Source organism: Naumovozyma dairenensis, chromosome 8 (assembly GCF_000227115.2).
Source record: "Naumovozyma dairenensis CBS 421 chromosome 8, complete genome".
NCBI lineage: Eukaryota > Fungi > Ascomycota > Saccharomycetes > Saccharomycetales > Saccharomycetaceae > Naumovozyma > Naumovozyma dairenensis.
Genome location: NC_016486.1, coordinates 415,482 through 440,136, shown reverse-complemented (window position 1 = coordinate 440,136; position 24,655 = coordinate 415,482). Strand labels below are relative to the sequence as shown.

Sequence of the window (24,655 nt, the reverse complement as noted above, 5' to 3'; positions counted from 1 at the left end):
AAAGTCAACATATAAAAGCCTCAGTGAAATCACTCAAACAATTCATAATCCTTTCTCCCTTACAATTGCTGAAGCATGAAATCAAGAAAATAAATATCCAAACGGGAATATCAAATACAAAAATAAAACAAAAAAAAATGGTCGCACAAGTTCAAAAACAAGCTCCAACTTTCAAGAAAACTGCCGTCGTCGATGGTATCTTCGAAGAAATTTCCTTAGAACAATACAAAGGTAAATATGTTGTCTTAGCATTCGTCCCATTAGCCTTCAGTTTCGTATGCCCAACTGAAATTGTTGCCTTTTCTGACGCTTCTAAAAGATTCGAAGAACAAAATGCTCAACTTTTATTCGCTTCAACTGATTCTGAATATTCCCTCTTGGCATGGACTAACGTCCCAAGAAGTGAAGGTGGTCTAGGTCCAGTCAATATCCCATTGCTCGCTGATACAAATCATTCTTTATCAAGAGATTACGGTGTATTGATTGAAGAAGAAGGTATTGCTTTAAGAGGTCTATTCATTATTGATCCACTAGGTAAAATTAGACATATTACTATTAACGATTTATCCGTAGGTAGAAATGTGGAAGAAGCTTTAAGATTGGTCGAGGGGTTCAACTGGACTGATAAAAATGGTACTGTCTTACCTTGTAATTGGACTCCAGGTTCTGCTACTATTAAACCGGATGTAGATGCCTCCAAGGAATACTTTAGTGAAGCTAACAAATAATAAAAGTGTCGTATATAATGCTTTTTAAAAGAACAATGTTTATATAGATAATGAAATTACATGAAGTCTTTATGCTATGTGTGTGTGCGGGAATATTTTATGTAGTCTAAAACAGAGAAGTACCTTACTATCCATTCTTGTCTTCGTCGTACCCAGAGGAAATAAATGCTCTCTCTTTAAAAATTTCCCATAACTTATTGTCTTGGGTAAGATCTGATGCTAGTTTTAAGAAATCTTTTACCAAAAGTGATTCCATCGGATACGGTTTATCTTCAGAAGTATATTCAACTTGGAATTTAAACGCTTCTTTAGCCGCTTTGGAATTATCATTGCCAGAATCTGTTTTTCCATAATACTCATCATTGATTTCTTTTAGATCTGCAAAATACTGGACAAATTTCGTAGGAGAAAATAACTGGGGTTCGTATGCGGGCCCCAATGGTATTGATTCGGGTTTCTTTTTAGGAATCGTCTTGTCAGGCCTTCTCACCTTGTTAGATTCAACTCCTTCGATCGCTACTTCGTCCAGAAATTCAGTTTGTAATTTTTTCTCTAAATCCTCGAAGAACTCATTCCATGGCTTAAATTGTTGTATTTGAGTTCCTTGTTCCAATCCAGTAATGTTATATTCCCAAACCCGAAAACCTGGGTTGAATGTTGGAACAATTGAACCACCAATATTTACTATTGAGTACCTTTCGGAAAGCTCGTCGAGGGTTTTTGGTTTTGTCGTTTTCTTTTTTTTCCTCTTCTTACCAATTTCAATATTATCTACTATTTCTTCCAATTTGTCATGTATTTTCTGGTATATAGTTTTACGGACTGATTTCATGTATGTTTCCTTCCCTACTGGACTAGCACCCATCAAATGTACTTCACTTGCTGCATCGGCACTTTGTAAGAACAGTTCATCAAATTGATCCTCTTCATCTTGTCCAAACTTATGACTTTCCTCTACTTGTCTTGTCAATGCTTTCCTAGCTTTTTTACCGTCTACCGGTATAAAATGGTCCATATTCATGTGGCCATAAAGCCCACCTATTATGATATCCCTATATTCGTACGTCCATAGAGTGAATTTATGAAAACAGCTTGAATCAAAATTCTTTTCTATTGGAGGTACATGTCCGCTTAACCAAACTTTCATTCCTCTCGCTCTTATTTCATCTAATATATACCCTAGCCATATCAAAGATTGGTATCCAGGTTGTTTCCTAGAATTGCAATTATCGACTAATGGGTTTGCCTTAAAAAGATAAAGTGTATTGATAGATAAAACCGCCAATTTACCTGGAATGACCTCCGTCAAGAATGATGCTGACCTAGAAAATATTCTCTTCTGTTCTTGAGGAACAAAATTGCTCCATATCCTATAAAGCTCTCTTGTTTGTAAAGTAGGACCCATGGCAAACAAATTATGAGGGAACACATCATTATTCCCAAGACTCGGAATTATATCAACGTCGAAATCTCTTGGATCTTCCGTATTTTGGTTCCCAAATAAAGCTTGGAACTTTCCTGCAACAATCTCATTCATCTCAAAAATTTGAAATTCTGTTCTAGGATTTTTACGATCGTTATCGTGTCTAATATTATCACCCGTCCATATAACAAAATCAATCTTATCCTTTAGATGTTCACCAATCCAACGAAGTGTATGGTCCATTAAATCTACCGGTGAATCACAACCAGCCATTGCTTTTCCGAATTTTGGTGCATAATCCCTCTTCTTACTAGGTTCTTTGCCATGACAAACATAATCTATCGATGAACCTTCTTTATATAATCGATCGGGATGAATATCTGTAATGTGAAGGAACCTCCCATATAGTAATCTTTCTTTACCTATTCTAGGGTCGAATATCTTGACAGGATCTTTAATTGAAAGTCCCAACTTCAGGAGTTCTTCCTTAGGATCTATTGATGCTACCTGTAAGAGCTTTGAATCATCTGAAGGTAGCTCATTAGGAATATTGTTTTTTGGAAGGAAGACATCCTGAAGGGAATACAATATAAATACTATAAATATCGCTGTTATTCCGAGGATCTTTTTAAGATGTTTCCTCCTGTTGATGTCCCCTGGACATATACGGTCCTCAAGGATTATCATCGATGGCTTCAACGTAGTCAGCTAGTTCTCTATCTCTTATGCTTTATGATTGAGCATTAGTTGTATATCGATGTTTATTCGTATCCCTTTATGCACAAGGAAATTCACGCAGCCGTTCTAAGGTGAAATTCTCTCAAGTAAGCAAATCGCACGTAATGGTATATATATATATATATAATTGTGACATTACAATACAATGAATTAGAGTTGAAGAGTATATGTAGGTTGATGAGGCAGGACGACATGTTCTGTATTACTGATTCAATTCTCTATAATGAAATAATTTACACAGTTTCTATGGAATTTGTTAATGTGATGAATACTCTTTTTTTGAACTACTTTCTCTAATCTGTTTAATAAAAGATGGTAAGATTTTAATATTATATTTTTTGATTCTTAAAGGGAGTAAGTAAATTATAAAGTTATAAGGGGAAAATGAGACAAATGTACAATGGATATTTTTTTCAAATTAACATCTAATTAACTTTATTTAACCTCTTCTTCTACCAGTGGTCTTGGTATGTTGACCTCTAACACGTAAACCCCAGAAATGTCTAATACCTCTGTGAGCTCTGATCTTCTTTAATCTTTCCAAATCGTCTCTCAATTTAGATTCGACATTGTTAGCCAAAGAGTGGTAATCCTTACCGTCAGTGATATCCTTTTGACGGTTCAAGAACCAGGCTGGGATCTTGTAATGAGTTGGGTTTTGCATGATTTGAACAATTCTTTCTAATTCTTCTTGAGTCAATTCACCAGCTCTCTTGTGTAAATCAACATCAGCCTTCTTACAGACTAAGTTGGAGTAACGACGACCAACACCCTTAATGGTGGTTAAGGCGTAAACGATCTTGATGTTACCATCGACGTTAGTGTTCAACAAACTATTTATAACATGGTATTCTTATATTTTCATAATTGAGAAAATAAAAAAATATAGGAACATTTGTTAGTATTACTTGCTTTGTTTATTGTTTTCTTTAATAGCGCAAAATTATGAATTTTCTATGACTTTTAGTATTCAGTGTTATTTCTTACCTTTATTTAATGTAAAAATTGGATTGTGCTTGTTACATTTGTATCCAGCTGAAGGACTTCAATATTTTTATTATGTCTATTCAATTTGCTTATTTTGTTCTCATGGATGGTCGTATTTTTTTGGCAGATACCAAGCAGGTGTACCGAGTTTCAACTCTTCTCCTTCGCTTCGGTTGATTTGCATTATTTGCTAGCATTAAGTATCATAATTTTCTCATTGTATTGATATGTATCTCGCATAGTCATAAATTTGTCGTATTCATTGCGTTCATTATTCATGTATTATAGTTTTGGACATACCGTAAAATATGTTGGAAAGAACCTTGTTCAGCGACAACTAAAGACATCTTTTACCCGTGTTTTGCGATAGTTTACTTGGACTTGTACTAAAGTTACTAGATCTCTACAAGTAGATCTATTATAACCTATTACTTTTAATGAATATGTTCCACTGCTCCTGCGTGATACTGTCTTTCCATACCGCCCTTTGGACATGCAGGCTCCTGGCGCGAGCCTAACAATCATTGAGAATACTCTGTCTGACACCCATTAGGTAGAGTTCCGCTAGCTAGGTAGTTAATTAGTCTCTCTTTCCTTCCGCGTTTTCCAGACTCCAACAAACCAAAAACCTCGGGTTTTCTAACTCTTTTTCCCAAATTATTCCATATCTTACAATATGTCTGGGTGCGTCTGAATGTACAGGTTTAATAACAGTCATTAAACCCACTTCAGGAAAAGATTGAAGAATTACCGAATTCAGGAAAAATAAGAAAAAAGTGAAAAATTTAAAAAAATGGGTGAAGAGCTCATCTCATCTCATCTCAATTTGGAAGCTGCTATAACGTACAAAAATTAGATACTTCGGTAGTAGAAGACTGGGTCAAAAGTCAGTATAAAAAGGCCATTCTATTTGAGTTATAGTATCAACCAATTGACCATATTTGCACTACACAAAGCAAGCAATGTCCTCGAAAACTAGATACTATTTGGAACAATGTATTCCAGAAATGGATGATTTGGTTGAAAAGAACCTTTTCACCAAGAATGAAGTCTCATTGATTCTAAAGAAAAGAACTGATTTTGAACATAGACTAAATTCGAGAGGTTCTAGTATCAATGACTATATGAAATATATTATCTATGAAACTAATGTGGATAAATTACGTCAAAAACGTGTCAAAAGAATCTTACAAGCATCAAGATCTAATAGTTTGTCAGATTGGTCTATTCAACAAAGAATTACATTTATCTATCAAAGAGGTACTAATAAATTCCCCAATGATTTGAAATTTTGGGCCATGTACCTTAATTTTTTAAAGACAAGAGGTGCGAAGACGTCATATAAGAAGATTCATAATGTCTATAATGAAGTGTTGAAATTACATCCAAATAATGTTGATATTTGGATTAGTTGTGCCAAATATGAATATGAAGTGCATGCCAACTTTAAAAGTTGTAGGACGGTTTTCCAAAATGGTCTAAGATTCAATCCAGATGTAGCAAAATTATGGTATGAATACGTTAAATTTGAATTGAATTTCATTACAAAATTGATTAATAGAAGGAAAGTGATGGGTTTGATATCAGAAAGAGAACAAGAATTAGATATGCTAAATGAAGAAAACGATAACAAAGGAGACGAAGATGGAAATGAAACTTCAACTATTAAAGCACCTTCGACAGGTGATAATATGAAAGACAAGTTAAATGAATTACCTGAAGCTGACATGAATATGTTAGGGAACACAGAAACGAATCCTGCATTGCGTGGTGATATCGCATTAACTATTTTTGATGTTGCCATGACCACTTTACGTAAGCATTTCATTAATAAGCATAAAGGTTACTATGCGGTAAGTGATAAAACCATTGATGGAGATCTTGAAAAGGAAGCTTTACAATTTTTATTTGAAAAATCAATGCAATATATCAACTTGTTCGATAAATTTACTGATTTACAAAGGGACCATTTAATCAATCATGTTTTACAATTTTGGAGAAATGAACTCTCGGGTAACTTACAAGAAAAGTTATCTGATATCTATATTTCTGTTCTCATAATGGATATTACATTGAATGTGAGGTACATGACATTGAACAATTTAGACATTCCTCAACTTCAATTATCCGTCAAGAAATACTTTGCTTATAAAGACAAGATTGAGAAAAGTCTGGTGAAGGATTTACAATCGAAATACAAACTCTACTTGCAAGATACCTTCTTGAATAAAATAGAAAAGACAAACCCAGTATACAATATTCTAAGCATGATCATTAAAAAGCTTTGAGCAACAATCATAAATATTTAGACTGTAAAAATAAAAGAAGTATTTCCTTTATTCTTTAAGTTTTGTTTAAAACTATTTTAAGATGAATATGTAGTCTTTATTATGTGGGTGTTCTTAATGCGATGTATGTAGTCAAGATTACTGACTTTTCGTAGCTTATGCTCATATATATATTTTAAACTGGAAAGTTCTGTAAACAATAGCACTCTATTATATCCAATGTTGAGATTGGAAAAAGTCATACACTTTATTGGCTTTTATTGGGTCAATTTTCAATAACTGTATGCAATCTTTCCGTTGCATATGACCCCTAGTTCGTATTAATTCCCTAAACATCAAGTCTTTAATAGCAAAGTAAGGTTTGGGCAGTATCTTGAGTTGAATGCAAAGTTGTTGTTCATCAACAGAAAGTAAACCAAAATCAGCTCCATGTTGTATATCACTAATGGTCATTGTCTTCTTTCTACCACTACCTTCATTGTAATTTTGAGAATAATCAGTACCTGCTCTATGCACAGGTGTCGATCTATTTCTTGGCCCACCATTGATATTATTTGTAACTGCAGCAGAATGTACTGACGAGGCGCCAAATTTCTCGAGTGTTGCTATTCTTGTTTGCTTATCACGTTCATATTTGAGACCTGCTTCAAGAGTTGTGATACCGTTACTTCTCCATTCTTGTAATTGTTGGATCCTCGAGCGACAACGTAGTTCTTCTAACATATCTTTGGAAAATTCCTCGAAATCTTGGGCAGTCATAAGTTGGGCAAATACCTTTAGTTTATTGTATAGTTCCTTGGCCTCTTTAGTTCTCCTCTTATCAATATTCTGTATCTTTCTGTATTCCATCAAATTATTTTCAAACAGTAACCTTTTTTTCTCTACCCTTGCAGTCAATCTAGAATTGTATACATCTAACACAGCAAATTTCAATTCAATATCCAACGGTTGGTCATCCTCTTCAAATACCATATCTTTCACTGGACCTTCAGCTTCGTTCTCGAACTCGGTTTCAAACTCTAAACGTCCTGGCATAAACCCTTGGACCTCATGACAGCTTGGTACAGATGCCATAGGTTTCCTAGGTGGTTCCAGTGGTTTATCTCTAAACAATTCTATTCTCCTTTTCCTTTGTTCCAAAAATTCTTCTTGTGGTACAGATATTTCCTTAGTAATATCCGGAATTGGATACAAAGGACTTTCCAAGTAATATTTTAGATAATGCTCTTTGACTTCTTCTTTATCTCTACTACCAATATGATCGGCGATGTCTTGCCAATTTCCTAGTCCTAATGTTTGGGCACCTTTAATTAATGCTATTTCTTCATCAGCACCCCAATCTTCACATAATATTGGGTATGAATTTGTTTCAATTATTCGATAATCATGATATGGTCTATGATTACCATTGTATGCACCTTGTGCGAAACATGGTACACATAAATCGTATTCTGGACATATAGCACATGATATTCTTACTCTGTTGGTGCAATCTGTCGAACAAACATCGCAATGGAATTTGTTTGACATCGTTTTAACAAAGTGTATGTCAATCGAAAGTGTTGCCTCGGCTCCCCTTCTTGTTTATTTAAACTGCATCACCGCAAGTCTATAGTGCACTATTTCAACTCAAATGACGTCTATGTGTGTGTGTGTGTTTAACTTCTTTCCAGTTTCTTCGTTTATTTCGAAATTTAATCATTTTCATCACGAAAAAAATTGGGACAAAATATTTGGACCGTTTCTCTAAAATCCGTACATCTTAAAAGACCCAGACATCTGAAACATTTAAAGAATATTTTCACAATGTTTTCCTATTTCTCTGAAATCAGCCAGATCCGAGTTGAGTGGGCAGGCGCGTCTATTATGGATTTGAAGTTTCTGTCTAATAATCCCAGATCGGACGACGATTCTTGGTAGGGTTCTCGGATCCCTTTGACTCGGAGGGGAAGGATCGTCTGCCTAAGATGGTTCCAGTACTGTATCTACGTAGTGTCAGTTATTCACTGCTAGCGGAATGATATCAAAACAAGTGGTAGAGTGATAAAATAGCCTATAGGTTTCTGAAAAAACTAGTGTTCACGTATATAGAAACTAGCAGAAAATTATTCAAAAATGGTACGTATAAGATTGAAAGAATTGCAAGGATTCATGAGAAAGTAATGGCAATAGCTATGCAGAGAGAAATATTAGAAAGATGTAGAATTAAGCTAAAAGAAGACGAACCTTAACGTGGGAACCAAGTACAATTACAGTTTAGCAAGGAAAAATGAACGTTTGATACATTTATAGATACAGCTAGGATGTACAATACTGCGAACAGTCCTACTTCATCAAAAATGATTGTTATTGACAAGAAATAAGAAGGACATTGATTTCAAAGTAACCAAAATTACACAGTGTTAGAATGGAAGTATTGAAATATAGCGTCAGGCAGACTTGTTACTCGTTTCCATGAACCTTTATTTCTATAAGATAAACAACTTTACTAACATTCATATTCATGATCTAATAAATTAATTAATTTAAACAATTAATTGATTTAATCAGGAGAATAATATTTATGACAGGGTAGAGTTAGAACCAAGACCGTTAAGCGTGCTTCTAAAGCTTTGATTGAACGTTACTATCCAAAGTTGACTTTGGATTTCCAAACCAACAAAAGATTATGTGATGAAATCGCTACCATTCAATCTAAAAGATTAAGAAACAAGATTGCTGGTTACACTACCCATTTGATGAAGAGAATTCAAAAGGGTCCAGTCAGAGGTATCTCTTTCAAATTGCAAGAAGAAGAAAGAGAAAGAAAGGATCAATATGTTCCAGATGTCTCTGCTTTGGACTTATCTCACTCTAAGGGTGTATTGAACGTTGACAACCAAACCGCTGACTTGGTTAAGTCCTTAGGTTTGAAATTACCATTATCTGTTATCAACGTTTCTGCTCAAAGAGACAGACGTTTCAGAAAGAGAAACTAAGATGTTTAAAACCCTTCAAAAAAATATTCCACTCGGTATTTTGTGTCTTCTATTTTCTATCTGTGTACAGCTAAATAACCTATAATTATAATCAAAAACCAATTAAAAATAAAAATTAGCATTAAGAAAAAGAAAGCTTTTCTGGAACACATTATATAACAAAGAACAAAAAGATCTTAGATCTAGCTGACGGACCTCATATTAATTTTGCAAAAGCATAATTGAATTATGACATGTATTTTAAAGAGCTCATATTATATTTAAAATTTCCTTACCTAATTCTTTTATTTTGATTAACTTCTCATCCAGTACTTTACCTTGTTGGTTTAAAGCACTGGCCCTATCATTGATTACGGATGTAATAACTTGAAATTTATAGCTTAATTCCATTCTTTCCTTTACTAACTTATAAACCAATTGTCTGTAATCGTTCTGTAATTTCTCTCCACATTCAATCCATTCATCTAAGGACCAATTGGCGATCTTAAGACCAAGATCGATCTCTTCAGCTCTTTCTAAACCAGGCAAAAGATTTTTTAATTCCTCTCTTTCGAGAAGGTTCTCTTTGAAGGAATCATACATCAAGCACTTAATTTCTTCGTAATTTCCAGGGTTCTCGGCAGGTTCTTCATTCCCTATTCTTTTTTCCCTTCTTGTGTAACTTTTACCTACTGATGCCTCGTCAGTCTTCCCTTTTTCAGCAATAGCTTCTTTGGAAGACTCATTACTACCATTATCCTTACGTGGAATTTTCAATTTTGGTTTTGACATGAAACTACTCGCATCATTATTTGGAGCCCTTTTCTTCTTCTTGAGATTCTTACTACATATACTCACATCTTCCGATGACAATGGTTTAGTTCCACTAGATTCTTGCTTAATCTGAGCATTCTCCTTATTTTTATTAGTATTGATGAAAAAAGTACTCAAATCGAAAGTGTTCTTGTCATCTTTCCCTTTAGGTTGTTCAATCTTTCTAACCATGCTGTTTTTCTTGTTATCATCCGGGAGAGAGTTGTTAGCATCTCGGCGGCTATTTGTTTGTTCTTTACTATTATTATTAATTGCCTTTTTTGTTAATGGGGCTGGCTCTTCATGTGCATCAGAGTATTCCAATTCGGGTTCTGTTGATGGTTCAATTTTGATATTTGGCATCATTTTACTTTACTTTGGTTTGAATTTGAATTAAGGACTTTGGTTTGTTGATTCTTGATAGTCGTGAGTGTGTTGATATTCATGCTTTAGAATTTATAAACAGATCAAGTGGTATAAAAACTCCGACGTTCAATTAAGCGCGCACGGTAGTTAGTTAGTAGGTCGTCTTATTTGCCAGTGGGTTCCTGTCTTGAACGATAATAACGTCAAGGATATAGGCTTGGAGGGGCAAAATTTGCCGTAGAACGAGTAAACAAATAGGTCTGGCAGGAATAAAGAAATATTGTTTTAGTACGACCAACCAGTACGATCAAGGATAGCTGGTCTTTCCCCCCCCCCCCCCTTTACGGATGAAGAAATACAGAGTAGATAATATAGAACTATATAATAAACCTATCCTCTGATATAAAAATTAGAACAACTGGCATGCATATTGCAGCACAAGAAGGCATAGACTATTGCCCTAGTAATATTCTCAATCAATCGTATTACTTTTTTTATTTATATACTACCAAGATTACACTTTCGATAAAGATGTATTGTAAACCGTATTAAAATCCCACGCATCAAAAACAAATTTAAGCTCGTGGTTTTCCCCTCCAGACCAGTTTGTCCCTACATAAAAACTTTTCAAGAAAATAAGCCTTGTTGGCGCAATCGGTAGCGCGTGTGACTCTTAATCACAAGGTTAGGGGTTCGAGCCCCCTACAGGGCTTTCTTTTTCCAAAATTAAACATCCAAAAAGTTGAAATAGAACACTGGATTGCTACGCACAATGAACCTTTTTTTATGTAGAAACTGATTATTACGTACCAATCTCATTTATTTTTTTCCTTAAACCATTAAATTTCTACGTTAATAACACAGATTTGTGCTTCAAATATTACGTTATATCATTACTATTATTTTTTATTTATCTATTGTATTTGAGAGTATTTTTCACACGCTTCAGGTCCAAAATGCTCTTGTACCATATGTAAGATCGCAACGTTACCGTATAAATTAACGAATCGTCTCCTAACAACTATATTATTATGCGAGTCCGGTTTTATTTTAACTAAAACTTTCCTCCATGGCATTGTCAATTGCCATTTCCTTGCAATACGTTCTTGTATCCTATTAATACTTTCATTTGGATAAATTACCTTTTTAATTAATGGTCTATCTTCATAATGTGGTGGAGGTAGTTCCTCAGGATAATACATTTTGTCATGTACAACAGCATCTGATCTTAAGGCAGGATTCTTTATATATCTTTGACTTGGAACAGGAGCTGTTAACACAGATAATGCAGACAACATCGTTGATGCTTCTGGGGGCGGCTTGAATTGTTCAGCTGGAGAAGGACTAGATCCGTTTCCTGATGTAGATTCTTCTTCCGATTCTATGACTTGGCCTCTTTTAAACTTTCTTACTTTGTTAGAGTGAACAAATGCTTGCGGCAGGGCCCATTTTAAGGCAGCTTGTTTGTCCAGATCTTCGCTAGGAATCTCCCCCGTAGCAGTATCATGTTGAGCATTGGGGCTTGGTGACATAGTTCCCGTTGGAGTAGGAGTTGGTGATGAAAATTCTGATTGTGAGTCAGTAGGTAATGCAGCAACTGATTTCTTTTGTATTTTTTTTACTTTTGCTAAACTATTCCAATCCAAATATAAAAGTGCAGCTGTTCTTAAGGGTACTATACCATCATGTACAATGTTTGCATATAAAGTTCTATGGATAAACCTTTCGAAAACAGCTAATGCTGGTGGTTCAGGAAGAATTTCCATTATTAATTTCCTTGGTGGTGGTCCATCACCAATAGTGAGTCCATCTTTAGAAGTTAAAGGTGTATATTTGAGATTTAAATCTCTTCCAGTAAGACCAAGTGCCCCGAAATCTAATGGCATTGAAACATAAAGTGGGAAATCTCCAATAACACCAATGAATGGACTTGCTAATGTAATAAAATTAATTGGTTTTATACCACTTTGCGGATCAAATATATCAGGTCTTTTCACACTTAAGTAATGAACAGCCATTGATTGAGTGGGACCACCCAATGAATGGCCAATAAATGATATTTTGTCGACTTTGTATTTTTTATTCAAATTTTCTAATAATTCAATGATATATAGAGCCACTTTTTTCCCTAAATAATGTACACCATATGAAGATTTACCCATATTTTGTATACAACCCCTCACAACTACATTGGGATTAATCGAATCGTCTATAGAGTTTGTAATTTCTTCTATTTTATCCTTCATATAAAGCATATCACATCCAATATTTGAAAATATACCATGAGTCATCATGACAAGATGAACTGGTCTTTCAGGAAATTTTGGTGGCAGATCCCATAATGACGTCGTATCCCATAGTTTAATATCGACTCCTCTTATTTTCATCGGTTGAGAGTTCTTGGGGCCTTTTTTCGTTTTCTTCCTGGTTGTTGCAATTCTAATACTATACTCCAATTTTGGGTGCGTTAGCACAGCTAATTGTGAAATGATATCAATTGTCCAAGAATAAGTGTCAGTTCCTTCAACACGTGAATATTCATTTAAAAATATTCTTTTTTTAAATCTCTCATCAGGTTTTAAATCTTCACAAAAGGCAATTTCTTCTTCGCCATCAAACCTTTCATCTTCATGATAATTATGAGGCCTAATATCGACGTAGAATGCATACGGCCCAGTGATATAAACAGGCCGAAGCAATGGGCTTTCCTCATTCTTGATTCTAATAAACAATTCAGTAGCGTAAATGCCTTGCCCATCCAATTGTTTCTTATCAAGGGTAATCTTGTATCTTGAAAGATCACCTATCCCTAACTTTTGGCTATCATTGAACAGAAGAATACCTTTTGTGTCATCGGTAGATTGAGTTGACTTCGTAGGAATCACCATTGTAAACAGTTGTACAATATTATTTCTTAGTAATTTTGTAGTCTGTGCAAAAGAGGTCCCAATGGTGGCTATATAAATCACTATTCCAACAAAACTCTCGAGTAGGCAATGTGATTGATTGTTCTTTTATTGATATTTTATCGTATTGGGTCAAAATTTTCCAGTCGCCATATTTCAACAAAAACATGCCATCGCGTTATTGAACTTATATTGTTTGAAGCTGCATTTAGATAGTGTTACGTAAAGTTAAGATTTACCCTTCTCCGTGGATGTTGGAATAGATCATAACAGTCGAGCGTCTGGTAATGGACAGAGCACCAAGGTTGTCTATCATAACAAGGATCCGAAGTCTCATAACGTATACACACCTTTGTTGAAACAACTAAACTAATAAATTTACATTGTTACATTTATATCTTCCGGGATTCATTACATATCTTAAAAGGTTATGGAATCATCGATATACAGGTTAGAGGAGCTTGCGTCCAGTTTCTACAGGATAGAAACTATTGACCACGTCAACTATGCCCAATATGTCCCGAAAAATATGGACGATCAATGGGCAATCCAAATGGAATTACTGCTCAGGAAACAGAATCCTAGAAATCTTGTAGCACTGTTATCAAGATGTTTATGGTGCTTCAGTGTAAATGACGACCTTTTACCTGTTCTTCCAAAACTACCCTCTGCTAATAATGAAGATAAATCACCAATTCTACCAGAAAAGACTGGAAGTTTCACATTTGAATATTCAAAGCCAAATTTACCACCACACTATGCCTTATTTTTGAAAGCCCTTCGGCGAATGATATATATCAATCTAGCAAAGGCATCGAATAATAGATTAATTCAATTCGGAAATGCATGTATACCATTGGGTAAAAGTACAAATTATGATATTTTACAATTAGAACCGCATTTGTTCGCTAATGGTGATCTGGTTGTAACATTATGTTGTAAAAATCTTAATCTAGTCCCATTGACAGAAAACCACATAGAAGAATCATACCTCCAAAAGCATGCTCTCTATATGGTTCCCTCAGGAATTAGAGCTTATTTAAGTTCGAACAATAAATCAACTTGTCTTACTTTACCTCCTAAGAATGCCGATGCTCTATTAATGACGCTATCAATATCTCATGGCATTAAATTAAATGATAAAAATAATATAAAATGGGTTACTGTGATACCTGATATCGGTCATCTTAATGGGAACACACCAAATGTGGCATCATATATGGATCCACCAACTGATATAAGGAAAGTTATCTGGCCATTAGAATTAATCTATGCCCAACCAGCATTCGATTTAATCGGACCAAATAATATTGATATCTTTCCTTCATCTACCGTTACAAGTTCAACAGCAATGACATATAATGATTTTCAAAATGTATTAGATACCATTGACGATTTTATTCAATTGAAACAAACGTCAGCCTATAAAACACCTGGTAGTTCTGGAACAAACGCTTTAAGTTCTGGTGGTGCAGGTTATACGGATCAATTTACCCACTACTATAGGAATAATTCAGTTGGACCACATCTTACTGATACTGTATCACCTTCTTTGGACAAGCTCGTTTCATCTTCCGTTAGCAATAACAATAACAATAATAATAATATTCCTGTAAATAGTTTTAATAATGAACTACTAGCGACACCGCCTACAGCTGATACAGCTAAGGGAGTTCATGCAAATCAATTGTTTAACGATAAATCTGGTATAGCTATTGACTACGAACCTTCGCCAACAAAAGCTGAATTGGAAAATGTGAAAGAATTATTAATGAAAAAAGATTCAATGAATAGAAGTAGTGATGCACAGGACGATGTGGAGATGCACGACGTTAACGATGCTCAGCACATTAAAGATAATGATAACGAAAATATTAACCCTAATGATAATGCTGACGATAATAATGATGCCAACAATAATAACAACGGTACTATGTCCGATACCAATGCGACTGGGAATAAAGAATTGTTCGGAGAAGATGAAGAAGAAGAAGAAGAAGATTTGTTTGGTGAAAGCAATGATTCTGTAGGCGAAGGACTTCAAAGTGTTAACAAAAATGATCCTGATGAAATTACAGAGGATATGTTTGGGATGTCTGATGATGAAGATGGTACAAACATAACGATTAACTCTCGATCTGGTGATACTTATTTCAATGGTGACAGTAATGCATTAAGTACACCCATCCGAAAACCAAATTTAAAAAGAAAATATCTGGATATCCCAGTCGAGGAAATGACTTTAACAGGTGATTCATTATATACAGATCCAGGTGCACCACTTCCAATTGAAACGCCGAGAGACAGGCGTAAGAGTGTTTTTGCGCCGTTACAATTTAACCCAATAATCGAAAATAATGTCGATAATAAATATAAAAACGGTGGTAAATTTTCGTTTAGTCCATTTCAAAAGGATGAGGCGTTGCAATTTGATATTTCTAATGGTGATATTTCAAGTTCGGAGGATGAAGAAAGTGCTTCTGACGATGAAGATCTTGAATTTATGAATATAGGGCAAGAGACACGTTCAGTAGAAGGTACAGTCAATGAACCACAATATTTAGGGTATTCAAATGTACAAGCTGTTGGAGAAAACCTTCCCTCATCCTTGGGATCAAATGATTTAATCGGAACAACTGATGCAAATAAAGAGGGGTCGATTTGGAAAATATTGCAAAGTGACATTCCAACAACTGAATCGCCATTAAAAACTGTGGAAACTTCAGTTCAACCAGTGGATTCGATAATGAAATCAGACGTTAATGACATTTTAAAGAACAAAATATCACCAAAAATTACAACCCAAGAACAATCTCCACTTTCAGGATCTGCTACACTTACGTCTAATTTGCCAGAAGGGAAAACAGGTATGCCAGAAGAAACACCAGCAGAAATACCTGTATCCATTGAATCCTCGAATAGTCTTCCATTTCTTCTTAGACATATGCCATTATCATCACTCCCTGATAAATTTAGACAGTCAAATCCCGTATTGCAGATCACTGAAGAATCGACTGATATTTTGGATTTAATTTCTGAGCAAATAGTCTTCGATTTTGATCAGTTAATTAAATTAAGAGTACCAAAGTCAATATATAGGGGGTTAAAAGATTGTAAAGATGGACTGATATCTGACATTATGCCGAAAATTTTTACCAAATTTGAAAGGCTTAATGGTAATGAAATAATTGACAAAATGTATACGATGCGAGAACCGCTTGTCTTTGTGAAGAAGCACCAAGAGTTAATCAAGATTAAATCAGATTCGCAACCTTTCACTAAATTTCTTGGTATCCGGCCTCCTAAGGGTATTAAAAATTTCAAATTCATTGTGTTAACTGATTCATTTAAAGATGATTGTACCAATTTTGTATCGATATTATCTCAGACATATTTTGAACATGAATTAGGATTCTGTGAATTATTGAAACTAACTAATGGGAATTCGCATGGTTTGATTTATCTGCAAAATTTTGAGCAGAATAAACTACTTTTACTAGCTGCACAAATAGTGTCATATTGTTCCACTAATAAAAGCTCCGAAAAAGATGTCCCTTTAATGCTCATTTTACCATTGGAAGTGTCACATCCAACTGATTTAGTTCACAAAGTGTCAGTTTTCCAAACGATTAGAAATGAAGTTAAGGCTAAGATTCCTAACAAGGAATTATTCTTGAAGATCGTTCCTATCGATTTTATTTGCAATCCACTGGTCTCTGTGGATGATTACAGTACATTAGCAATGAGTATCTATAATATTCTACCACAAAAATCAACAAGATTTACTACATTAGCTCCTAGGCTTCCTGAAAAGGTCACTTTTAAAAGCTCTCAAACGGCTCCCCCATCGTCCATAATTAACTATGATGAATACATACATTTGGCTTATTCAAGAAGTATCGATAAATGCTGGCTATTCGCTGCCTTAACGGACAGTACGGGTAATGAAAATATGATTAAGTCGTGGTATGTTGGTAATTCTAAGAAAACATTTGATGAAGCTTGTAATCAAATTTGGTCTATGGCCTTTTCCTTAGCAAGTAGAAAATATGGTAAAATTTGTCTAATTTTAACCAGATTGAATGGAGTTTTACCAGATGATGAACTAATGAATTGGAGAAGATTTTCTGGAAGAAACATTCACCTTGCCGTTGTATGTGTTGATGATAATACTAAGATTACATTCTATGACCGAGATAAGTTATATCCATCTTTCAAGCCATTATTCAAGGACAGTAAGTTGAGTGGGAAAATAAATTTTAATAAGTTTGATGATTATGAAATTCGTGATATAGATGAAGATATACATGGTGCTTTATTCCAACATCCTTTCCCATTATCCAATTCTCAGCACCGTTGTGCCATTAAAAGTGGTGCGTTAGTGAAATTTAAAAGGAATTCTGGTGAGGGAACCATTGATAAGTTCGAAGTTAACCTATTGAATTGCCCGCACGCAGATAGTGGAAAATTATTAGAAAGTATTTTGGAAGAGTTCCGAAATCTCGCAGCATTGAATGTGTGGTTCGGTGTTTCTGATGGAGAGAGAAACTCCCATATTCCATGGCATGTTCTTGCTGTTAAAAAGATGATGCAAAGTATGATCCATACCCGAATTGAAGTTCAGAACCCGCCAATTCCATAATAGAGGAAATTCCACACTATGTTTCCTAATAATGCTTTGTAACTTATATATCACATAAACCATATAAATTTGACTCTACCCAGACTATACGATTACATATGATATAGTATAGTATATACACTTCTAAGACCATGATAGAGCGCTTCATCATTTTTGCATTACTACGATCTTATTACTATTACAATAGTTATTTGAATATTCATACATGACATTGTTTATGTACAGTAAGTATTTTTTTGGGGCGGAATGTGTTTTACCTGCTATATTTTGTCGGTCTTCTAGTGGCTCTACTCCTTACCTCTGGTTCAAACAAAGATTCATCTATATTTTCCAATACTGTGGCTATGAAATATTCCCCTCCATTATGAGTCCAAGAGACACTATCCTCTTTCAAGTCTATTCTTTCCACCTTTAATCTATTTAAGATGTTTTCTATGTTGAAGAAATCGATTGTATAACCAAAACTTCGTAAGTTCTTCAAAGTTACAATCTTACAACCAGGTTTACAATTTTGGATAATCTTTTCGACTTCTTTATTCAGTGCACTATCAAATAAGAAATTATTGATTAATAATACGTCACATTTTGGAATTAATTGATCAACTCTTGTATTATTAACAAAACTTTTCCGCAAAGAAAACTCAATATCTGAAGGTGTAAACCCGAACAATTTAGATCTTCTTTGTAACTCAACTTGTTGCAATTCAGTCAGATGGCAAACTTGAGGCATAATTTCACAACCAAAACTTTTTTCACAGCCGTATTCTAGTGATGCTTGAATGACACAATTTCCGACACCAGAACCCAAATCCATAAACGTTTTTGTTGAGTTTAAGTCACATTTTCCAAATAATTCAGATAAAAAACTTGGTAATAATTCGCCATAAACAAAATTACTAAATGCTTTATAACCTTTCAGTTTATTAACATTTGGATGGATGGCTCTTGTATAAACTATATGCAAAAAATCATGAATGAAAGATATTGGTACTTCTTTTATTGTAGCTAGATGCTCTATTATTTTGTACCTTGGGATACGTTTTATTGAGGAATTATAATCCTCTATTGCACTGATAAAGTTTTTAATTTCTGAATTATCAAATGCATCATTCAACCTTGGTATTATATCAATTTTGATTTGATCAGAAAATGGTTCTGGTAAGTATATATAAGTTGTATATTCAATAATTTTACCAATTTCGCTCATTGGATTATATTTTTCAAAATCTTTGTTAAAATCAATATGATATTCCTCTTGATAATTTGCAAATAATGGATTTTGTAATTTTACCAACTTACAGTTTTCTGGATCATGAGCATATACATTCTTTGTTAACGTTGTTGATTGTATTGGTAACTCGTCGAAATAAAAGTTTGATTGGGACAGCTCTTCTATGTTAAATATCGGATATTGAAGTTTTAAAGTAGGTTTACTCCAATCTACAAACGTCGTTGATGAGAAATCCTCTTTTATATGCTCTTTTCTATCCGTCGCTACTTCTTTAAATAAGTTATTTTTATCGTGTTCATCGTCATTGTTGTTGTAATCTGGAGGGAGAAGTAATCCCTCGTTCGGCGTTGGCATTGATTCTGAATGTCTCGTTAAAGACATAATTGAATTTTCCTTTGACAAAGATGGGGTTGATGAATTTGAATCAAGAGCTGCTTCTGGTGTAGGTGACGGTTTTCTTTTCTTTATTTTTTTAGTTTTTACTGAAACTAGATCTTTCTCTTTCACTAGTTTCTTTCTCTTGGAAGAAGAGAATTTGTTGTGAGTACTATTTACTTTATTTTCTGCCAGGAACGTTTCTTTAACGATATTTTGTCCCGTAGTATCCAATTTCTTTGCTTTGTTCAATGCCCTTTGCTTTTTCAATCTTTGTAAAGATGAATTTTTTTGGTTCATTGGACTCTTTCCTTCTGTTTCCTTCTCTCCAAGTTGATCTACTCCATGTTCCTTCCCTCGTACTTTATGATCTTTTGTTGAACTTCTCAAGAAAGTTCGAGGTAAGGAGTAGTCATATTGAGGATGATATTTGGTAACATCATCTAATAAATCTCGAAGTTCTCTATCAGCAGGTCTAGTTTTATTGTTTCTAGCTTTCTTGTCATGTGTATTTAGATGTGCATTCTTCTCCTTCTTACTGTCCCTATTATGCATCAAAGATGGCTCTTCCTCCTGATTGTTATCATTAGCTTCTTGCGTCGCCACTATAGGTGAACCAACGACATTTGTCTCTTGTAAACTGACAGAAGTAGCTGACATTGAACTTCCCTGGTATGCAGAAGGCATTCCCGATAATTATAACAAGTAAACCAGTTTTTATTTTGGTTATATAGCCTATATATGTATGTATCTGGCAACTTCTGTTCGATGATTGTTTCCTCACCATTGGCTTGTTATTCCTGAAATAAAAACCTTGTTAACTTTTCATATCACCTTGTCAAAATTCAAAGTGCGTTTTTCCTTCGAAATTTTTCCATCGGCGCCGCCAGGCTTTAAACAAGAAAAATACGTACGTAAATGCATACATAGTGTCATGTAGTGTAATCAGGCAAAATAATCGGAAGACAGTAAGTGAATGAATGAGTAAGTGAGTTAGGATACACCAAGAACAAGATTATGTATGACTGTATAGAGTCTTTAGATGGTTTTATTAGTTGATAATTTAACAGTAGGGGCAGTTTTGTAATGCTATATTGATAGTAAACTATTGAGAAAAATTAGCCTTGGATTGGTTATGTAGTAGTTCATAAAGTTTAAACCATCGTAAGTAAGAACAACCATACGATGGGTCCCTTGTTGATAACAAACCAAACCTATAGATAGACCTATTGGTTTAACATTAGTTGTATCTTTATACTCCAACGCAAGAGTATTTTGCAACACTTTTGGGAGGTGATCCTGTGAACATAAAATAGATTATGTATAATGTTATTCGTGTATGAGAGAACGCTTACAACATCTCTGTGTGAACCAAAAGACTGTAAACAAAGATTTAGATTACTAACTTTTCATATTTACTTAGTTGGGCAAAGAACACCTACTATTATTAAAAAATCCGTTTGGGAATTATTTACTTTTTATGTTGTAGTTTCACTTATTTATTAGTTTTAGCAAGATATGAAGCGGTAAATTTTTAGTGAAAGAAACAAAAAATTTCTGGATGTTAGGTAGGTTCCCGTGGATTCAGACTCACCTAATAAAATAGTCAATTGACCTATAGGATGGGTTGTAAATATGTTCGGTTGCTGTATTCTTCAAAAGCATATTTCATAGTTACATTGTCCCAACCTTAGAGTTAACTTAGTTTTAATATAATGAAAATTCTCCAGCATAAAAAGTAAAACTCATTATGTAATGAAAAAAATGTGTTCCATTGGATATATATATATATGTATATCTCAGTATTTTAGTAACTTTGTTGTGCTACACAGATGCACCTTTTTAAGGACTTCAGAAAGTAATTTCTGTATTCGTTAAGAAACGACGCAGTTTTTCGCGCAAAGAATTTCCATAATGACGGAGAGATATTTTTTCTTTGGAGATTATTAACGTAAGTTAAAGGAATTATTCGAGGCTTTGAAATATGACAAAGAGCAGAGAGATAAGAGATTGTACAAATTTTTTTGGTAATCTATAGCGATATTTTCAATTGGCCTTTAGGACGTCATCCTCTCAACAAAACATGCTCTAGAGCTTTCAATTTTCACCAAATGGAAAAAAAATCAAGGGAAGTTTAGTAATTAGTAAAAAAAATAATGACAGTTTTTCAAAATTGGCGATTTATTGAAATAAGAATATATTTATCTATTATCTATTAGCTTCTATCATATTCGATATATAAATTTGTCCCTTTGTATATGTTTTTCCCTACTGTGTACATGTCAAGTAAGATAGGCTAATTTCAACTGAAACAACAGAAGACACTCCATTTCAACCCTGCCTTAGTATAGTATGAACAATAATAGAAGAGAGTAATATTTGATAGAGCTTCCTTTTTCGTTTTAAGTATGACTGGAGCCAAGAAAGATATCCCACCTTCATCTTAGATGCTGAATATCTTGCCGACAAACTGCGGAAATCAAGTACGAATGAAGAGGCTCCAGTCCCAATTGAACCCCAGGATCATACCACATTAACGGAGATTACCCTCATCAAGATGGTTACTTTGTTTATATATGACCGATGAAGATAAGAAACACCCAACCAAGAAGAATAATCAATTACAGACAAATATTGGAGAAATAACCTCGACGGCACTTTTTTATTTAATTTGTGTTATGTCTTGTTCAAGGAGTTAATTATGGTACGATAAAAAGAATGTTCTGGACCCGGGCCATTATTATTTGGGGTCCATTGTTCTAAACACACGTAGGTTTTAAAGCAAGACGCAATGCATGATTGACGTTTCTATTTTATTCTATTGTATTCCATTGTTCAAATAAACGTGGTCGACACATAAATACGTAAACGTTATATGTAATCACTGCATAATGGAATTAGGGTATTGATATGTGGCTGATTGGAAGGTCTGGGCGGTGTATACTGTTTGCTTATACCTCGTCGGAGCTTATTTTGTGTCGGAGTTTTTTCAGCGCCATACGGCTTCTAAAATGCATTGAGTTGCGTTTTGGACGTAAATCAATTTGAATCATAGTCTTAACATACAGATAAAATAATTAAATAAACCGGAAATTATACTCCGCCAATTTTTAAATGACATCATTTTGGTTCCATTGACAGTTTACAGGATTCTGATTTTATTCTTTGCATTTTTTTCGGTTTGCCATAAAAAGATTACTTTGTGCTTCCTACGAGGTTTTGAGGTATCAGTAATACCCGATGACTTTGAACCCAATGGAAATCGAGGAGTATACTACTAGTCTTTCGAAATAAATAATTCTATGGTTGCTATGTAATGTCGAGAGTACATTCAAGGTTAATCTTTTCCCCATTTTTTGGCATCGTTCATACCATTTCATTCGATATATAAACTTGGCTTATTCTTTCCATTTTCCTTTCAATTCCTTACTCTTAATCTTTTTAAAATATGTGGTTCAATTGAATCAAGACAAGACTGTTTTTTCGCTATCTAGAATTGGTAATTCTATTATTATAATAAAAATAAGAATAATAATAATATTAATAATAATAATAACAAAATTTGAAATATAAATTTTCGCTAGAACTTCTTTTCCATTACATCATAGCTATGTATGACACAGATAAACAAATTCGCTTGATCTTGGAAGCTGCAAAATTTGTGGAAGATGAAGAAGACAAAAAGGCTAGGGAAGAAGCCGAAACTGAAGCTACTAGCCAAAACACCAGCACAAACACCAGTTTAGCAAACAACGCTAATGATGCTGAGCTAATTACACCTCCGGATTCATCCACTGGAGGGAGTTCTCCTTCCATGGAGAACGAAATTGCAACCACCACCGTTTCAACAAGCGTTATTGTTGTTGAGTCAGTCACACCAACAGTCATCTCCTTTGAAGAGAGTTCTGTTCGTGCGACAAACGAAAATGATACCTCTACCACTTCAACAAGCGTCAGCAATGTTAAGCTAGCTACGCCTCCAGAATTATCCATTGAAGGGCGTTCTGATTCTACTGCCTCTACTGCTTCTGTTGCATGTACTTCAACTACGCTCAAAGGGTTGAAGAATATGGAAATTTTCAAGGGTGATTCAAAGCTGTTTACCCTAGCTACTATTTGTGGTAACAACTTTGTAAAGCCAAGAAACAAGGAAAACAAGATCTGTCCACCAGAGGGCAATAAAGAGTTTTATTCTATTTCTCCATCTCCTTACCCTCCTCCTGTTAGTGACAAGATTTTAATACCCATCGAAGGGTCAAGTTCTCAACATGTACAACAAGAACAATTACAATTACAAGAAGGTGACAAAGAAGGTAAGGTTTCTAAAAAGCGTAAAGTTCATTTTGAAGATGACATTGTTGTTGATGTTGTTTCTGATGATGCATATAAGGAACCCGTCAAGAAACGCGCCAAGAAACAAAACGCCAAGAAAAATGACTCTGGAACTCCGAATCCCACTGATGCCAGTGCCGCCACTACCACTGCCACTACTAAAGTAAAGTCTCCCACTAAGACTCCTAAATCAAATCCAAGTGCTAAATGTGGTCAATGTCGAGATGAGGAAACACCAGAGTGGCGTAGGGGCCCCTACGGCAAAAACAACAAGCTCTGTAACAAGTGCGGATTATTTTATCGTAAATTATGTAAGAGATTCGGTGACTATCGTGGTACTGCCATTTTACGGTTTAGATTCAGGGGGAGAGATTATAAGGGTATGCGTGACATGCCAACAACCAGCGAGGAACTTAAAGATGAGTACTTAGATAAATTGAAAGAGGATAAAACTCTTGATCAAAATTTCAGATTGATCGAAGCATCTCTAGTTAAAAAGTCTAAAAGAAGAAAAACCCCTATCCAAATGGTGAACGCTTAAATATCTTTCCTGCCTATGTCTGTGTGTCTATATATTGTCTTGTTTTGGTTTGATTTGTTTTAATATAGACTACAATTTCAAATAATATTCGATAATAATAATATTCTATAACAACAATAATAATATTCTATAATGATATTACTACTACTACTACTACTACTACTACTACTACTACTACTACTAATAATAATATTACTAATAATAATATTACTAATAATAATTTGTTTATACCGGTTATAGTATCGAAAGGTAGGAAGATGAGTATTAAAAAGGATGCCTGTATATATGTATGAAATGAAACGGAGCTAGATTATGCTCGGTCTATAAT

General features: G+C 34.4%; 11 protein-coding genes and 1 non-coding gene across 12 annotated transcripts; 6 read left to right on the top strand and 6 right to left on the bottom strand.

Moving 5' to 3' along the window:
- Positions 1-137: 137 nt before the first annotated feature.
- On the top strand, positions 138-728 carry TSA2 (thioredoxin peroxidase TSA2; the record flags this gene model as incomplete). The annotated part of the gene is made up of 1 exon (XM_003671553.1): positions 138-728. One exon carries the CDS (start codon positions 138-140, stop codon positions 726-728), a length of 591 nt encoding a protein of 196 aa, XP_003671601.1.
- A 127-nt stretch (positions 729-855) lies between these two features.
- Positions 856-2,838, bottom strand: PPN1 (endopolyphosphatase; the record flags this gene model as incomplete). The annotated part of the gene is made up of 1 exon (XM_003671552.1): positions 856-2,838. One exon carries the CDS (start codon positions 2,836-2,838, stop codon positions 856-858), a length of 1,983 nt encoding a protein of 660 aa, XP_003671600.1.
- Positions 2,839-3,328: 490 nt separating this feature from the next.
- RPS18A (40S ribosomal protein uS13) lies at positions 3,329-4,223 on the bottom strand (the record flags this gene model as incomplete). The annotated part of the gene is made up of 2 exons (XM_003671551.1): positions 3,329-3,722; positions 4,177-4,223. 2 exons carry the CDS (start codon positions 4,221-4,223, stop codon positions 3,329-3,331), a joined length of 441 nt encoding a protein of 146 aa, XP_003671599.1.
- A 615-nt stretch (positions 4,224-4,838) lies between these two features.
- UTP6 (snoRNA-binding rRNA-processing protein UTP6) lies at positions 4,839-6,164 on the top strand (the record flags this gene model as incomplete). Its single annotated transcript, XM_003671550.1, has 1 exon — positions 4,839-6,164. One exon carries the CDS (start codon positions 4,839-4,841, stop codon positions 6,162-6,164), a length of 1,326 nt encoding a protein of 441 aa, XP_003671598.1.
- Positions 6,165-6,374: 210 nt separating this feature from the next.
- Positions 6,375-7,694, bottom strand: ADA2 (chromatin-binding transcription regulator ADA2; the record flags this gene model as incomplete). Its single annotated transcript, XM_003671549.1, has 1 exon — positions 6,375-7,694. One exon carries the CDS (start codon positions 7,692-7,694, stop codon positions 6,375-6,377), a length of 1,320 nt encoding a protein of 439 aa, XP_003671597.1.
- A 585-nt stretch (positions 7,695-8,279) lies between these two features.
- On the top strand, positions 8,280-9,142 carry RPS17B (40S ribosomal protein eS17; the record flags this gene model as incomplete). The annotated part of the gene is made up of 2 exons (XM_003671548.1): positions 8,280-8,282; positions 8,735-9,142. The coding sequence occupies 2 exons, from the start codon at positions 8,280-8,282 to the stop codon at positions 9,140-9,142; spliced, it is 411 nt and encodes a 136-aa protein (XP_003671596.1).
- Positions 9,143-9,391: 249 nt separating this feature from the next.
- Positions 9,392-10,300, bottom strand: ECM11 (Ecm11p; the record flags this gene model as incomplete). Its single annotated transcript, XM_003671547.1, has 1 exon — positions 9,392-10,300. The coding sequence occupies one exon, from the start codon at positions 10,298-10,300 to the stop codon at positions 9,392-9,394; it is 909 nt and encodes a 302-aa protein (XP_003671595.1).
- Positions 10,301-10,939: 639 nt separating this feature from the next.
- Positions 10,940-11,012, top strand: NDAI0Htrna10K. The gene has a single exon. It is a non-coding gene; the product is annotated as a tRNA-Lys (tRNA).
- Positions 11,013-11,214: 202 nt separating this feature from the next.
- On the bottom strand, positions 11,215-13,188 carry NDAI0H01770 (putative hydrolase; the record flags this gene model as incomplete). The annotated part of the gene is made up of 1 exon (XM_003671546.1): positions 11,215-13,188. The coding sequence occupies one exon, from the start codon at positions 13,186-13,188 to the stop codon at positions 11,215-11,217; it is 1,974 nt and encodes a 657-aa protein (XP_003671594.1).
- Positions 13,189-13,636: 448 nt separating this feature from the next.
- Positions 13,637-17,848, top strand: SSN2 (Ssn2p; the record flags this gene model as incomplete). Its single annotated transcript, XM_003671545.1, has 1 exon — positions 13,637-17,848. The coding sequence occupies one exon, from the start codon at positions 13,637-13,639 to the stop codon at positions 17,846-17,848; it is 4,212 nt and encodes a 1,403-aa protein (XP_003671593.1).
- Positions 17,849-18,101: 253 nt separating this feature from the next.
- Positions 18,102-20,141, bottom strand: DOT1 (histone methyltransferase DOT1; the record flags this gene model as incomplete). The annotated part of the gene is made up of 1 exon (XM_003671544.1): positions 18,102-20,141. One exon carries the CDS (start codon positions 20,139-20,141, stop codon positions 18,102-18,104), a length of 2,040 nt encoding a protein of 679 aa, XP_003671592.1.
- A 2,923-nt stretch (positions 20,142-23,064) lies between these two features.
- NDAI0H01740 (GATA-type transcription factor) lies at positions 23,065-24,327 on the top strand (the record flags this gene model as incomplete). Its single annotated transcript, XM_003671543.1, has 1 exon — positions 23,065-24,327. The coding sequence occupies one exon, from the start codon at positions 23,065-23,067 to the stop codon at positions 24,325-24,327; it is 1,263 nt and encodes a 420-aa protein (XP_003671591.1).
- Positions 24,328-24,655: the final 328 nt, after the last annotated feature.